Source organism: Somniosus microcephalus, unplaced genomic scaffold (genome assembly GCF_052327205.1).
Source record: "Somniosus microcephalus isolate GS21.2 unplaced genomic scaffold, FLI_Smic_1.0 unresolved_chr9, whole genome shotgun sequence".
In the NCBI taxonomy this organism is placed as follows: domain Eukaryota; kingdom Metazoa; phylum Chordata; class Chondrichthyes; order Squaliformes; family Somniosidae; genus Somniosus; species Somniosus microcephalus.
In genome coordinates, this window is record NW_028225187.1 from 2,459,799 (window position 1) to 2,476,064 (window position 16,266).

At 48.9% G+C, this 16,266-nt stretch overlaps 2 protein-coding genes across 2 annotated transcripts in view; one reads left to right on the forward strand and one right to left on the reverse strand.

Moving 5' to 3' along the window:
* The window catches only part of LOC147084213 (uncharacterized), a 746,547-nt gene that overhangs the window by 513,097 nt on the left and 217,184 nt on the right, over positions 1-16,266 (forward strand). The gene's annotated exons all lie outside the window — the stretch shown is intronic.
* Positions 2,011-6,217, reverse strand: LOC147084219 (uncharacterized). The gene is made up of 2 exons (XM_085979323.1): positions 6,168-6,217; positions 2,011-4,804 (listed from the first exon to the last, which is right to left on the reverse strand). The coding sequence occupies exons 1-2, from the start codon at positions 6,215-6,217 to the stop codon at positions 3,232-3,234; spliced, it is 1,623 nt and encodes a 540-aa protein (XP_085835449.1). The 3' UTR covers positions 2,011-3,231.

Here is a 16,266-nt window from a genome sequence, read left to right on the forward strand (position 1 = left end):
GGACACTACTGTGAGATGGCTACGAATCTTTAGTGTCGCCAGCCTTTCTAAAACATTTTCCTTTCTTTGAGGATCTGTATGAACTCGCTGGTGACTCAGCAGGTTGGATGAACTCTGAAACCTCTTTGCACAGTCAGAACATTTAAAGGGTCTCTCATCCGTTCTGGGACAGGAGGGATCTGGTTAACAGTGATCACAATATCATTAGGTTTAAAGTAGTTATGGAAAGGGACAAAGAAAAATCAATGGTGAAAATACCCAGCTGGAAGAGAGCCAATTTCAGTGATGTGAGAAGGGATCGAGCACAGGTGGACTGGAAACAAAGATTGTCCAGGAAAACTGAATGACCAATGGCAGGCCTTCAAGGCTGAGATAATTCGGGTACAAACCAAGCATATTCCCAAAAGGAGGAAAGATGGGCCATCCAAAGCTAGAGCTCCCGATGACAAAGGATATCGAGGTTAGAATAAAACAGAAAAAGGAGGTTTACGACAAATGTCAGGTACAGAATTCAGTCAAAAACCAGGAGAATACAGAGAGTGGGGGGGAAATGAAACAGGATATAAGAAGGGCGAAGAGAGAATATGAGAAAAGATTAGCAGGTAACATAAAAGAGAACCCAATAATCTTCTATAAACATATGAAAAGTAAAAGGATAGTTAAAGGAATGGTGGGGCCGATTAGGGACCAAATAGGAGCTCATCATACAGAGGCAGAGGGCGTGGCTGAGGTACTGAATGAGTACTTAGCATCTGTCTCCACAAAAGAAGAGGATGAAGTTAATGTCGCAGTAGAGGAGGGGGGGGGGGGGGGAGTAGAGAAATTGGATAAAAATGGATAGAAAGGAGGTGCTAAATAGGTTGTCATCACTCAAAGTTAACAAGTCACCCAGTCCAGGTGGATGCATCCTAGATTGCCGAGGGAAGCTAGGGTGGAGATAGCAGAAGCTCCGACCACAATCTTTCAATCTCCCTCAGATATATGGGAGTGGTGCCAGAGAACTGGAGGATTGCAAATGTTACACCCTGTTTAAAAAAAGGGAGGGATAAACCTGGTAACTACAGGCCAATCAGTCTAATGTCAGTGGTGGGTGAACGACTAGAGACCATTGTCAAGGACAAAATTAATTCTCACTTGGAGAAGCATGGGTTAATAAGGGGCAGCCAGTATGGATTTGTTAAAGGTAAATCGTGTCTGATTAACCTGATTGAGTTCTCTGATGAAGTAACAGAGGGTTGATGAAGGTAGTGCATCAGATGTATATATGGACTTTCAAAAGGCATTTGATAAAATACCATATAAGAGACTTACTCTGAAAATAGAAGCAGAGGTAATTAAAGGGCTGATGGTAATTTGGGTATATAATTGGCTAAGGGAGAGGAGGCAGTGAGCAGTGCTGAGGGATGTTTTTCTGACTGGAGGGAAGTATGCAGTGGGCTCCCCCAGGGGTCGGGATTAGGACCATTGCTTTTCTTGTTATATATAACTGACCTGGACTTGGGTATAGGCGAACAATTTCAAAGTTTACGGATGATACTATTTACTATGTTGCCAAGTTTTGTGAGTGTAGTAGTAGCAGACTTCAGAAGGACAGAGACAGACTGTGAAATGAGCAGACACAAGGCAGATGACATTAAATGAGGATAAGTGTGAAGTGATGCACTTTGGGAGAAACAACAGGGAGAGGCCGTATAATCTAAATGGGACTAGTTTGAGGGGGTGCAAGAGCAGAGGGACCTGGGGGTGCATATTCACAAGTCTTTGAAAGTGCCACGGCAAGTTGGTGAGGCGGTTCAGAAAGCGTATGGGATACTTGGCTTTGTAAATAGTGCCAATGAATACAAAAACAAGGAAGTTACACTAAACCTTCACAAATCACTAGTTAGGAACATAGGACAGGAGGAGGCCATTCAGCCCCTCGAGCCTGTTCCACCATTCAATGAGATCATGGCTGATCTGCAACCTAACTCCATACACCCGCCTTTGGTCCACATCCCTGAAATAAAGAGATTTGCCTTTCCAATCTAGGCTTTATTAACTTTAAAAATCCAGTAGCACATCTTTCAACACCCAGTCCCAACCAAGGCTGTAAAGAACTGAATTTAAGATGGCCACCACAAATCACATGACATCAACTACCAATGAGTTTACAGCATATATCTCAAGGCAGGAAACAAACAACCAATTACAATACTTCTTACTAAACATAAAGAATAATCACCACAATCCCTTAATACCTTTGGTTAACAAAAACCTATCAATCTCAGATTGAAAATTAACAATTGACCGAGCATCAATTGCTGTTTGCGGAAGAGAGTTCCAAACTTCTACCACCCTTTGTGTGTAGAAGTGTTTCCTAATTTCACTCCTGAAAGGTCTGGCTCTAATTTATAGACTCTGCCCCCAGTCCTAGAATCCCCAACCAGCGGAAATAGTTTCTCTCTATCTACCCTATCTGTTCCCCTTAATATCCTGAAAACTTCGATCAGATCACCCCTTAACTTTCTAAATTCCAGGGAATACAACCCTAATTTGTGTAATCCCTCCTCGTAACTTAACCCTTGAAGTCCAGGTATCATTCTGGTAAACCTACGCTGCACTCCCTCCAAGGCCAATATATCCTTCCTAAGGTGTGATGCCCAGAACTGCTCACAGTGCTCCAGGTGTGGTCTAACCAGGGTTTTGTACAGCTGCAGGGTTTTGGCCTCAGCTGGAGTCTTGTGTACAGTTCTGGGCACCACACTTTAGGAAGGATGTCAAGGCCTTGGAGAGGGTGCAGAGGAGGTTGACCAGGATGGTACCAGGGATGAGGGACTTCAGTTATGTGGAGAGACTGGAGAAGCTGGGATTGTTCCCCTTAGAGCAGAAAAAGTTAAGAGGAGACCGAATAGAGGTGTTCAAAATGATGAGGGGTTTTGATCGAGCAAGTAGGGAGAAACTGTTCACTCTGGCAAGTGGGTCGGTGACCAAAGGTCACAGATTTAAAATCGTTACTAAAAGAACTACAGGTGAAATGAGGAGAATTGTTTTCATACAGAGGGTTGTTCAGATCTGGAACGCACCATCTGAAAGGATGCTGGAATCAGGTTCCACAGGAACTTTCAAACAGTAATTGGACGAGTCCTTGAAGAGGACTAGTTTGCAGAGATCTGGGGATAAAGCTGGGGAGTGGGACTAAATTGGACAGCTCTTTCAAAGACACGATGGGCCGAATCACCTCCTTCTGTGCTGTTAGATTCTATGATCAGTGTGAAGTCGCTGGTGTGTCAGCAGGTTGGATGACTGAGTGAATCCCTTCCCACACACGGAGCAGGTGAACGGTCTCTCCCCAGTGTGAACTCGCTGATGTACCAGCAGGTAGGATGAATGATTGAATCCCTTACCACACACGGAGCAGGTGAACGGCCTCTCCCCAGTGTGAACTCGCTGATGTACCAGCAGGTAGGATGACTGATTGAATCCCTTACCACACACGGAGCAGGTGAATGGCCACTCCCCAGTGTGTAGGTGTTGGTGTCTCTTGAGCTCCCGGGAGCTTTTAAAACTCTTCCCACAGTCAGAACATTTAAAGGGCCTCTCGTCAGTGTGAACTCGCTGATGTACCAGCAGGTAGGATGACTGAGTGAATCCCTTCCCACACACGGAGCAGGTGAACGGCCACTCCCCAGTGTGTAGGTATTGGTGTCTCTTGAGCTCCCGGGAGCTTATAAAGCTCTTCCCACAGTCAGAACATTTAAAGGGCCTCTCGTCAGTGTGAACTCGCTGGTGTACCAGCAGGATGGATGACTGAGTGAATCCCTTCCCACACACAGAGCAGGTGAACTGCCTCTCCCCAGTGTGTAGGTATTGGTGTCTCTTCAGATCCGCAGAGCTTTTAAAGCTCTTCCCACAGTCAGAACATTTAAAGGGCCTCTCGTCAGTGTGAACTAGCTGATGTGTCAGCAGGATGGATGACTGAGTGAATCCCTTCCCACACACAGAGCAGGTGAACGGCCTCTCCCCATTGTGAACTCGCTGATGTCTCTTCAGCTCGCTGGAGCTTTTAAAGCTCTCCCCACAGTCAGAACATTTAAAGGGCCTCGCGTCAGTGTGAACTCGTTGATGTGCCAGCAGGTGGGATGACCGAGTGAATCCCTTCCCACACACGGAGCAGGTGAACGGCCTCTCCCCAGTGTGTAGGTGTTGGTGTTTCTTCAGATCCGCGGAGCTTTTAAAGCTCTTCCCACAGTCAGAACATTTAAAGGGCCTCTCGTCAGTGTGAACTCGCTGATGTGCCAGCAGGTGGGATGACCGAGTGAATCCCTTCCCACACACGGAGCAGGTGAACGGCCTCTCCCCAGTGTGAAGTCGCTGGTGTCCCTTCAGCTCCCCGGAGCTTTTAAAGCTCTTCCCAGAGTCAGAACATTTAAAGGGTCTCTCGTCAGTGTGAACAAGTTGGTGTTGCTTTAGTTCCCCAGGGCTTTTAAAGATCTTCCCACAGTTAGGACACTGAAATGGTCTCTCATCAGTGTGAACAAGTTGGTGTAGCTTTAGTTCCCTGGGGCTTTTAAAGCTCTTCCCACAGTCAGAACATTGAAATGGTCTCTCATCAGTGTGGACAAGTTGGTGTAGCTTTAGTACCTTGGGGCTTTTAAAGCTCTTCCCACAGTCAGAACATTGAAATGGTCTCTCATCAGTGTGGACAAGTTGGTGTTGCTTTAGTTCCTTGGGGCTTTTAAAGCTCTTCCCACAGTCAGAACATTGAAATGGTCTCTCATCAGTGTGAACAAGCTGGTGTCCCTTCAGATACTGAGCGCTTTTAAAGCTCTTCCCACAGTCAGAACATTGAAATGGTCTCTCATCAGTGTGGACAAGTTGGTGTCCCTTCAGATACTGAGCGCTTTTAAAGCTCTTCCCACAGTCAGAACATTGAAATGGTCTCCCATCAGTGTGAACTCCCTGGTGTGTTTGCAGGTGGGATGAACAAACAAATCCCTTTCCACACACGGAGCAGGTGAACAGACTGTCCCTGGTGTGACTGCGCCGTTGAACTTCCAATGCAGACGGGGAACTGAATCCATTCCCCCTGTCTCCACCTTTACCCGGTTTCTCCCCGGTGTGACGGTGCACGTGTCTCACCAGGTCAGGCGATCGGCTGAATCCGCGTCCACACACTGAACACGTGTGCGGTTTGTCTGCGTTGCGATCCCTGCTCTCTCCTTCCATGTGCAAAGGCCGATGATATTCAGGTCCTGATGAATCCAGCGACTCTGTCAGATCTTGACGTGATGTTTGGTCTGAGATTCCCGCCTGTAACTGCTCCACTTCTATAACCCTGTAAATTGAGATCAGAAAAGGATCAGAGGCAAACTGTTGTTTAATTTTCCCCTTTCCGAACCTAGGGGCAGTGAAGCTGATTTTCAGGCCCCAGCTGCTGCACAGGTTGGTTGAAAGGATCAGCAGTAATGGCGGCTGTAATACCCACAAGCCCCCGCACTCCAGAAAGCACTCTGTTGACTCTGAGTCCCGTGCATGTGCTCATGGCCCCCGCGCTCTCCCTCCTGCTCTACAATCGCCCGTCCCGATCGGTCCGCAACACGCATGCTCAGCACACAAAACCCCGCGGTTGGAACATCGGGCGTGCATGCAGAGCCGCAACATCTGGTACGCGTGCGCGGCTCAGGTGGGGGCGAGTCGGTGCTTCGCCTCAGCCGCCAGGGAGGTGCGCATGCGCAGGACGACCCAACATTCTTCCTGTCAGCAATCACTCCCTCGTTTCTTTAATAAAAACAGAAAATGCTGGCAATACTCAGCAGGTCAGGCAGCATCTGTGGAGAGAGAAACAGAGTTAACGTTTCAGGTCGATGACTATTCGTCAGAACTGCTTGCTCTTTAGTTTCAGCCAGTGGCTCAGTGGGTAGCACTCTCGCCTCTGAGTCAGCAAGTTGTGGGTTCATAGTCCCACTCCAGAGACTTGAGCACAAAAATCCGGGCTGACACTCCAGTGCAGTGCTGAGGGAGTGCTGTTTGTGGGAGCTTGCTGTGCGCTAATTGACTGCCGCATTTCCTACATTACAACAGTGACTACACTGCAAAAGTACTTCATTGGCTGTAAAGTACTTTGGGACATCCGGTGGTGGTGAAAGGCGCTATATAAATGAAAGTCTTTCTTCCTTCACTGGTCTCACCAGCGACCTCTTCTGGCGGTGGGTTGATTGACAGTCGAGAGTCCGCGCATGCGCACAGGGAGCGGCGGTTTGGGCCGAGTCCGGCACAGCGACACCTCCCGGTCACCAAGGGCAGCGACCGCGCATGCCCAGAGGAGACCAACCCCCCTCCCCCACTCGGAGCTGCGCCGGCGCACTCGGATCCTGCCGGACGGAGTCGGCGCGGGGCCATTCCGGGGAAAGGCCTTGGTGTCGGTTCCAGAGTCGCGATCGGTGACGGGAAGTGAGTTTTCTCCGCTCCGATTGGGTGGAGAATGGCGCGGGGTGGATCGGGAGAGAATCGAGAGAAATAGAAAAACCTCAGAGTCCGCGAGGCCCCGGACCGAGCTGCGGCACTTGGACGGTACACGTGAGCTCCTCGGGGATACGTCATCCGGGCCCGCCGCCTGATTGACGGCAGCTTCCCACCAATAGGGAGCTAGCGGGGCGGGGCTGGAGGAGCGAGCCGGCGGCGGGTCCTCCAACCAATCGGGGAGTCCGAGGGGCGGGACTAGCGGCACTCAGTGGGCGGGGCTGGAGGAGCGAGCCGGCGGCGGGTCCTCCAACCAATCGGGGAGTCCGAGGGGCGGGACTAGCGGCACTCAGTGGGCGGGGCTGGAGGAGCGAGCCGGCGGCGGGTCCTCCAACCAATCGGGGAGCCCGAGGGGCGGGCTAGCGCCGGCTGATTGAGTTTTTCCAGTCCCTTGTTCAGGGCCCGGGGAGGCTGTGGGCCTTTATTCCCCGCATTGGACACAAGCCTCTTTATCTCAGGCATAGGGTGACGTCGCACTGAAACTTTCCGCTCTCCTTTACAAAGATGGCTTTTTGGCTCAGGCATAGGGTGACGTCGCACTGAAAATTTCCACCCTCCTTTACAAAGATGGCTGCCGTTAACCTAGGCCTGCAAGGGGAAGAAATCCCCGCAACTGCAAACACGGGATCTTCAGCTTATTATTGGGGGCTTGCCTCCTGCGAGTTGTTTATGAAGCCTCCCCACCCACCTACCGGTCCATTACTCCCCTTTGTCGCGATTTTTACCCGCTGCACCATCGTCCTCCCGGCTTCAGCTCCTCTCCAGCTCCAGTAACGCACTGCGCATGCTCAATATACCGGCCCCTCCCGCGCCTGCGCGCTGGGCTCTTGTAGTCTGGGTGCGGCACGTGGTCCACCGCGGGGAATGCTGGGTAAAAGACCAGATTTGTGAATGGAACATGATTTACTGTGATCAGATTGAGGACTGAACCATGTTCATTCTAGTAGTCATGGTTTGTTTCTGCTGACCTTAATAACTCCTGTATCTGCGCTGGAGATTAATATTCTGTTTAAATAGTGAATAAAGCTCAAGGAACAGCATCTCATCTTTCGATTCGGCACTTTACAGCCTTCTGGACTCAACATTGAGTTCAACAATTTCAGACTTTAACCCTTACTCCCATTTTTCATGCTGTATGATTTTGCCATCCCCATTTGCAACATTTTCCAAGACTCGGTTTCACAGCCACATCTCTTTCCTCAGCAACTGTCTCCGGTTCCAACTTATTCCACGTGGATTCCAACTGAACTTCCACCCTTCGTGTTTCAGATCCACCCAGGATAACTTTCCTGCCTCTTACCTTAGTAATATCTGTTACATCTCCAGCTTTTTCCAGTTCTGATGAAGGGTCCCAGACCTGAAACGTTAACTCTGTTTCTCTCTCCACAGATCCTGCCTGGCCTGCTGAGTATTTCCAGCATTTTCTGTTGTTATTTCAGTGAATAAATAAGCTTTGTTTCAAACACACAGTGTGTCAAATATTTCATTTCTCCATGATAAGAGAAGACAAATTGATGTTCTGTTCCAGACTGTTTAATTTTCGGGCCTTTTCTTACTCTAGATTATTTCCATTCTCATCTCGTTCACCTTCTACCACATCAAACCCCAAGCTTGCTCCGTTTGAGTACACAACTTGTGGGTGTCATAGACTGAACTGTAGTGTCTCACTTACACTCAACTGCCATCAACTGGTCCAGGCAGCGGGTGGTCGAGGGGTCGTTCGATTTGGACAGGTTGAGTGATTGGGCAGAAACATGGCAAATGCACTATAATGTGGATAAATGTGAGGTTATCCACTTTGGTGGCAAAAACAGGAAGGCAGATTATTATTTGAATGGCAATAGATTGAGAGAAGGGGAAGTGCAAAGAGACCTGGGTGTTCTTGTGCACCAGTCACTGAAGGTTAGCATGCAGGTGCAGCAGGCGGTTAAGAAGGCAAATGGTATGTTGGCCTTCGTAGCAAGAGGGTTCGAATACAGGAACAAGGATGTCTTGCTACAGTTGTACAGGGCCTTGGTGAGACCGCACCTTGAGTATTGTGTGCAGTTTTGGTCACCTTACCTGAGGAAGGACGTTCTTGCCATGGAGGGAGTGCAGCGAAGATTCACCAGGCTGATACCTGGGATGGCAGGAATGACGTATGAGGAGAGATTGTGTCGATTGGGCTTATACTCACTGGAGTTTAGAAGATTGTGAGGGGATCTCATCGAAACCTATAAAATTCTGTCAGGTCTGGACAGACTAGATGCAGGAAGGATGTTTCTGATGGCCGGGGAGTCGAGAACCAGGGGTCATAGTCTAAGGATAAGGGGTAAGCCATTTAGAACTGAAATGAGGAGGAATTTCTTCACCCAGAGAGTGGTGAACCTGTGGAATTCTCTGCTGTTAAGCTGGATTAATCCCATACTGCCTTACCAATGATTCGCAAAGCATGATGGACGACTTGACATACAGTGAATGGTTTAAATGTAAAAAGCTGATACAGGACTGTGGGAATGCAGTACACATAGATAAGAAAGGACGAAACAGAATGTTTATAGAACAGAGTAGAGACAGTCTCAGGGCCGAATTTTGTTGAAAGCTAAAGTGAATTTTAAACAGAACTCTGTAAAATAAACAAATGACTTGTGTAGTGTGTGATCGCCTAGTTTTCTGTATTCTCATGATGACTTGCAATTTATGAAAATGTATAAATATTGTAGCCCCGTGAGTCTAGGGGCGCACTCTAGAGGATGCTTCCTTGTGGGAAAACACAAGGGGTTTCTCAGAGTGAAGTCCAGTACCGGTGACCGGAATAAAACTTTACTTATTTTACAGTTTCTGACTTTGTGTATTACTGAGAAAGTGACAATAGACTGACCGGCGTGTTGAGTCTCCTAAAGCAGCAAACCTTGATTCCCCAAGTTTGGGGTTGATCCTCCTCACAGAAGCGAGGGGTTAACAATTCTGGCGACGAGGATGGGATTCCAAAGCACTTCGGTCCAAACCACAGCGGTCTAGGCTGACGAGTCGCTTTCGGACTACTGAGCAACTAAGTGGCCACAGGTAAGATTTTTACCTTTTTGCTCTGTCTGTTACGAAGTGACTTGGCGCATTCGCTGATGATCCTGGCCTAGTGCTGACGGAATCCTTTAGGTAGGAATTCGGAAGATAACACTTTCTCAAAGTCAGATTACCCTAAACCGCAAAGTCAGATAAAGCATATGGTAGGTTAAAGGCCTTTGGGTGTGAGTCCCATAAAAAGGTTAAAGTCCTTTGGGTTCATAGTCCCATAAACAGGTTAAAGGCCTTTGGGTTCGTAGTCCCATAAACAGGTTAAAGGCCTTTGGGTTCGTAGTCCCATAAACAGGTTAAAGGCCTTTGGGTTCGTAATCCCATAAACAGGTTAAAGGCCTTTGGGTTCGTAGTCCCATAAACAGGTTAAAGGCCTTTGGGTTCATAGTCCCATAAACAGGTTAAAGTCCTTTGGGTTCGTAGTCCCATAAACAGGTTAAAGGCCTTTGGGTTCGTAGTCCCATAAACAGGTTAAAGGCCTTTGGGTTCTGATGTGCCTCAATAAATCCGAGACTCAATGTTAGCGGAACAAAACAAGGCTTTTATTAACTTAGAAGGTAACACACAGTGGAGAGGTATCTTCCATCCAGAGGTCTGCTGTACTGGATGCGAGGCAGGCTGAGCCAGCTTACATAGGGGCCAGGTATGGGCGGAGCTCTACACACAATACATTACAATACAATACAATGGTGAGGAAACGGAACTGAGATAAGGGAAATGAAACCGAAACTAAACCACAGTCACAGGCAGAGAATACTGTGAGTGATGAATGGCATATTTCATCACATTCACCCCTTCTATAGATTTAGTCTGTTCGGGGGTTTGATAGTCCTCTGTGACCGACGTGGCTGTTGTGGTGCCACGGGTGTCGGCTGGGTGTCCCCGGTGGCCTCCTGGGTCTCTGCTGGGGATGCCGCCAGGGTTGTTGAAGGGGTAGTTGGTGGGGGTACCGTTGGTCGATGTTCTTCCGGGGGTGATGAAAGAGTAGTGGGTGGGTAATTAGTGGGTGGGTAAGAGTTGCTGTGATCGTTGTTGCTGCTGTTGTCGTGGTTGTTGTCGTTACCGGCTGGGGCGACGTCTTTTATGGACACGGTGTCCTCCCTTCCGTCGGTGTGCCGGACATACGCGTATTGGGGGTTGGCGTGGAGTAGGTGCACTGACTCCACGAGAGGGTCCGTCTTGTGGCCCCTCACATGCCTTCGCACGAATACCGGACCTGGGGTGGAGAGCCATGACGGCATGGATACGCCTGAGGTGGATTTCCGGGGAAAGACAAACATTCGTTCATGAGGCGTGGCATTAGTGGCAGTACACAATAGCGACCGTATCGAATGGAGCACATCTGGGAGGACATCCTGCCAGCAGGAGATAGGGAGGCCCTTGGTCCTTAGAGCTAGAGTGACTGCTTTCCATACTGTCCCGTTCTCTCGCTCCACTTGACCATTACCCCGGGGGTTGTAGCTGGTGGTACGGCTCGTGGCGATCCCCCTGGACAGCATGTACTGGCATAGCTCTTCACTCATGAAGGATGCCCCCCTATCCGTATGGATGTAGCTCGGCATACCGAACAGGCAGAACAGGCTGTTGAGGCATTTAATGACCGTGGCGCTGGTCATGTCTGGGCAGGGGAAGGCGAATGGGAACCGGGAGTATTCGTCCACAATGTTCAGGAAGTAAACATTGCGGTCGACAGACGGGAGGGGGCCCTTGAAATCTAAGCTGAGCCGCTCAAAGGGCCGTGTAGCTTTGATTAAGTGGGCTCTATCTGGGCGGTAGAACCGAGGCTTGCACTCAGCGCAAGTGCGGCAGTTCCTGGTCAGAGACCGAACTTCCTCAATCGAGTAGGGTAAGTTGCGGGACTTTATGAAGTGGAACAGCCGCGTGACCCCTTGGTGGCAGAGGTCGTTGTGGAGGGTCTGTAGCCGATCCCCGGTGGCGCTGGCACACATCCCTCGTGAGAGGGCGTCAGGGGATTCGTTAAGGGCCCCTGGCCGGTAAATGATGTCGTACTCGAAGGTGGAGAGCTCGATCCGCCACCTAAGAATCTTATCATTTTTAATCTTCCCCCTCTGTTTATTATTGAACATAAACGCTACCGACCGCTGGTCGGTAAGTAGGGTGAAGCGTTTGCCAGCTAGGTAGTGGCGCCAGTGGCGCACTGCCTCCACGATGGCTTGGGCCTCCTTTTCCACGGAGGAGTGTCTGATCTCGGGCCCTTGGAGGGTCCTCGAGAAGAAAGCTATGGGCCGCCCCGCCTGGTTGAGGGTGGCCGCCAAGGCAAAGTCAGACGCATCACTTTCCACTTGAAATGGAGTGTTCTCGTCCACTGCCTGTAGCATGGCCCGCTTAATATCCTGCTTAATGCTTTTGAAGGCGGCGTGGGCCTCAGCAGAGAGCGGAAAAGAGGATGCTTTCAAGAGGGGGTGGGCTTTGTCGGAGCAGTTGGGGACCCATTGGGAATAATAAGAAAATAACCCCAGGCACCTTTTCAGGGCTTTGGTAGTGTTGGGCAGGGGCAGCTCCCGTAGGGGGCGCTATCGGTTGGGGTCTGGTCCGATTTCCCCATTCTCCACCACGCTGCCTAGTATGCAGAGGCGCGTGGTGTTGAAAACGCACTTGTCCTCGTTGTAGGTGAGGTTGAGTTTTTGTGCGGTTTTCAGGAACCTCTCGAGGTTTGAGTCGTGATCCTGCTGGTTGTGACTGCAGATGGTGACGTTGTCGAGGTAGGGGAAGGTTGCCTGCAAGTGGTGGTCATCGACCATGCGGTCCATCTCCCTCTGGAAGACCGAGACCCCATTCGTCACCCCAAAGGGGACTCTGAGGAATTGGTAGAGGCGTCCGTTCGCCTCGAAGGCGGTGTACGGGTGGTCCTCTGGTCTGATAGGGAGCTGGTGGTACGCGGACTTGAGGTCGATGGTGGAGAACACCCGGTATTGGGCGATTTGGTTCACCATTTCTGATATGCGGGGTAGCGGGTAGGCATCTAGTTGGGTGTACCTGTTGATCGTTTGGCTATAGTCAATCACCATCCGTTTCTTCTCGCTACCCCTTACCACCACCACTTGGGCGCGCCACGGGCTGTTGCTGCGTTCAATAATGCGCTCCTTCAGGAGCCTGTCTACCTCGGTCGCGATAAACCGCCTGTCCTCCCAGCTGTACCTCCTGCTTTTGGTCGCTATTGGCCGGCAGTTGGGAGTAAGGTTCACGAATAGCGAAGGCGGCTTTACCTTCAGGGTAGCCAGACCGCACACTGTGAGGGGCGGCTGGGATCCACCGTACTTGAGCGTGATGCTTTGGTGGTTGCACTGGAAATCCAGGCCCAAGATCACGCTCGCACATAGATTCTTCATGATTAGTACTTTAAAATTATCGTATACAGTTCCGTTAACGGACAATTGTACCGTGCAGTAACCCATAATGGTCGATGTCTGGGTTTTATCAGCCATAGAGATGGTACCCTGAGTAGGGACCACCTTTAGGGAGAGTTGTTGTGCCAGTTCAGGGTGGATAAAACTCTCCGTGCTTCCACTGTCAATTAAACATTTAACCCCACACCCGTTTACCTCGATGTCCACCATTGATTTGGATAGCGGGTGTGGCCTGGTCTGGTCCACTGTGACCGATGCCACTGTAGGGCCCTGATCGAGACAAGATGGCGTCCACGCTGTCTGCTCACAAGATGGCGGACCCCACGAGGTCGGGCAAGATGGCGTCCAAGCTGGCCGCTCCCACGGCACACACGCAGCGGTGGCGGGTTTTCCGGCGGGGTTCCCTCTGCACACCTTCCCGAAGTGCCCCTTCTTACTGCACTTAAAGCAGGTGGTGCCTTTCACCGGGCACAGGTTTCTGGTATGCTTCGGCTGCCCGCAGAAGTAGCAGTTGGGTCCCCGACGCGTCGCGGCTGTCGTAGGGCTTCTGGGGGGAGAGCGGGGCCCCGACGGTGTCGGGCTGCCGGGCGGGGAAGATGCCTTCCAAGATGGCGGTGCCCTTGGTGCACACGTGGCGGCGTGGATGGCGCGGGCTGAAGAGTAGGCGTCCGAGTTTCTCTGGGCCACATCCAGGGATCGCGCTGTGTCCACAGCCTGTTTCAGGTCCAATCCCGTTTTTTCTAGCAGTCTCTGCCGGATGTAAGTGGAGCTGAGGCCTGTGATAAAGGCATCGCGAACAAGCTCGTCAGTGTACACTGCGGCTTTTACATCTTGGCACTTGCAGTCTTTGCCAAGCGTTTTCAGGGTGCCTAGGAACTCATCCAGCAATTCCCCAGGTTGCTGTGCGCGAGTAGCGAGCAGATGCCTAGTATACACCTCATTCGTAGGCTGCTGGTAATGTGCCTTTAAGATGTCGCAGGCGGCCGGGTACGTGTCGGCGTCTTGGATGAGGGGGTAAACCCGGTGGCTTACCCAATTCCGCAGGATTCCGAGTTTCATACTTGCAGCGTCCGTGGCGCCTTTGACGGCTGCGGAATTGTCCAGGAAGAATTCCATACAGATAAACCAGTGTCCGAAGCGTGCCGATGCGTCCGAAGCATGCTGGTCCAAATCCAAACGTTCGGGTTTCAAGAGTTGATCCATTGTGTTGAAAAGTAAGTTAATAAAATTGATGTGCCTCAATAAATCCGAGACTCAATGTTAGCGGAACAAAACAAGGCTTTTATTAACTTAGAAGGTAACACACAGTGGAGAGGTATCTTCCATCCAGAGGTCTGCTGTACTGGATGCGAGGCAGGCTGAGCCAGCTTACATAGGGGCCAGGTATGGGCGGAGCCCTACACACAATACATTACAATACAATACAATGGTGAGGAAACGGAACTGAGGTAAGGGAAATGAAACCGAAACTAAACCACAGTCACAGGCAGAGAATACTGTGAGTGATGAATGGCATATTTCATCACAGGTTCATAGTCCCATAAACAGGTTAAAGGCCTTTGGGTTCGTAGTCCCATAAACAGGTTAAAGGCGCGTTGAACCGGTTGGATCTAATATGTACAAAATTGGAATAAATCAAGTACGTATAAGGAAAAAATTGGAAAATGGGGGCAGGAAATATAATAATTGAACAAAATAAGAAAAAGGGGAAAAAGATGGGGGCAGGAAATAGTAAATTGACGGAGATCGGGGGGTTCGAAAACTCCGTTGGATATAATAATTGAAAAAAAAGGGGGAAAAAAAATTAACTTAAAGCTTTACCGCCATGGAAATTATTAACATCTGTGCCGGGACAAATAAAACACAAGATTTGCTGAGTGAAAGGATCCTTAAAAAATATGCTGGAATTTCAGTTTGTGTGAAAGTGTGACTGTTTTCCTGACTATGAATGTTTAAGATGTTATAGTATTTTTGTCTGAAAAGTCTGTCTTTAAAAGAAAGATTCTGTTATGTGTGTTTTAGCTCCGCCCACTTCTCTGTGTTAAAAGCATTTTGATTTGATTTTGGAAGTTTTAAGAATGTGCGAATAAGATTATGCCCCAAGAATTGAAAAAGACCTTTGAACTACAATTTAAATTAAGCTGGTGTGTAAAAACTGAGAAGAACAACAAAAACAAGGGGGGCACGGTGGCATAGTGGTTAGCACTATTGCCTCACAGCACCAGGGACCCGGGTTCAAATCTGGCCTCGGGCGACTGTCTGTGTGGAGTTTGCACATTCTCCCTGTGTCTGCGTGGGTTTCCTCCGGGTGCTCCGGTTTCCTCCCACAGTCCAAAGATGTGCAGGTTAGGTTGATTTGGCTATGATAAATTGACCCTTAGTGTTAGGGGATTAAATACGTGGGGTTACAGGGATAGGGTGGGATATGTGTCGGTGCAGGCTCGATGGGCCGAAATGGCCTCTATCTGCACTGTAGATTCTGTGATTCTGTGAAAAAGTTTGTTTTTCAAAAGATTAAGTTTCAGTCTAAGATTTGACCTTGGAGTCGCGGTTGCTATGGTGAAATCTTCTAAAGCAGTTTGATTTGATTTGTTTAAATGTGAAAAACTAAATTTTCTCCAGTTATACTCCATGTTTTTACAGTATTTTGGAAAGACATCTGAAGAAAGGACAATAAGGAAATATGACGTCATTTACTGTTTTCTGCGAGAGTGCGCTATTTGGTTTTATTTGTTTGTTCATTGTTTTACAAAAGATGGGCTTCTGCCTTAAAGTTACAGTTGCCGATGTGCTTGGAAGAAAATTAATTTGAATGTTTACAAGATCTGGATTAAATTGGAGTTATGAGGTTAATTAACCTATTAAAACCAAACTTTCATTGTGGCCAGGGTGAAATTCTGGTTGGTGTGAATTTGTGTAGACCGCATTGAATAATACTTAGCTTGTGAATTTTGCTCAATCCCATCTTTGTCCATATTACCTCCGTGTTCATGTTTGGTTAAAGTGTAAAAACACAACTGTCTTTTTTGATCGGGAAAGTTTTTTTTAAGTTTACGTGAAGTAACGTAATGACGTGCGTTTGATAATGTTTTGCTCCACCTTCTTAGAATCCTGCAAAGGAGTTAACCCAACTTTAGTATGAAGTTTAAAGATATTGGACGTTAAATAATTTAAGTTTCTTAATTTTAAGTTAATATTTCCCCAGTGACAGAAGGAATTTATGATTTGATAACTTAACCTTGGGCTCTAAGCAGAGTCACAATGGAGTCTCTTCTTTCTTTTGTGATATGGAAGTTACCTTGTAAACTAATTGCAGCACTTCTGTCACTAATGCTAAAACACTGTG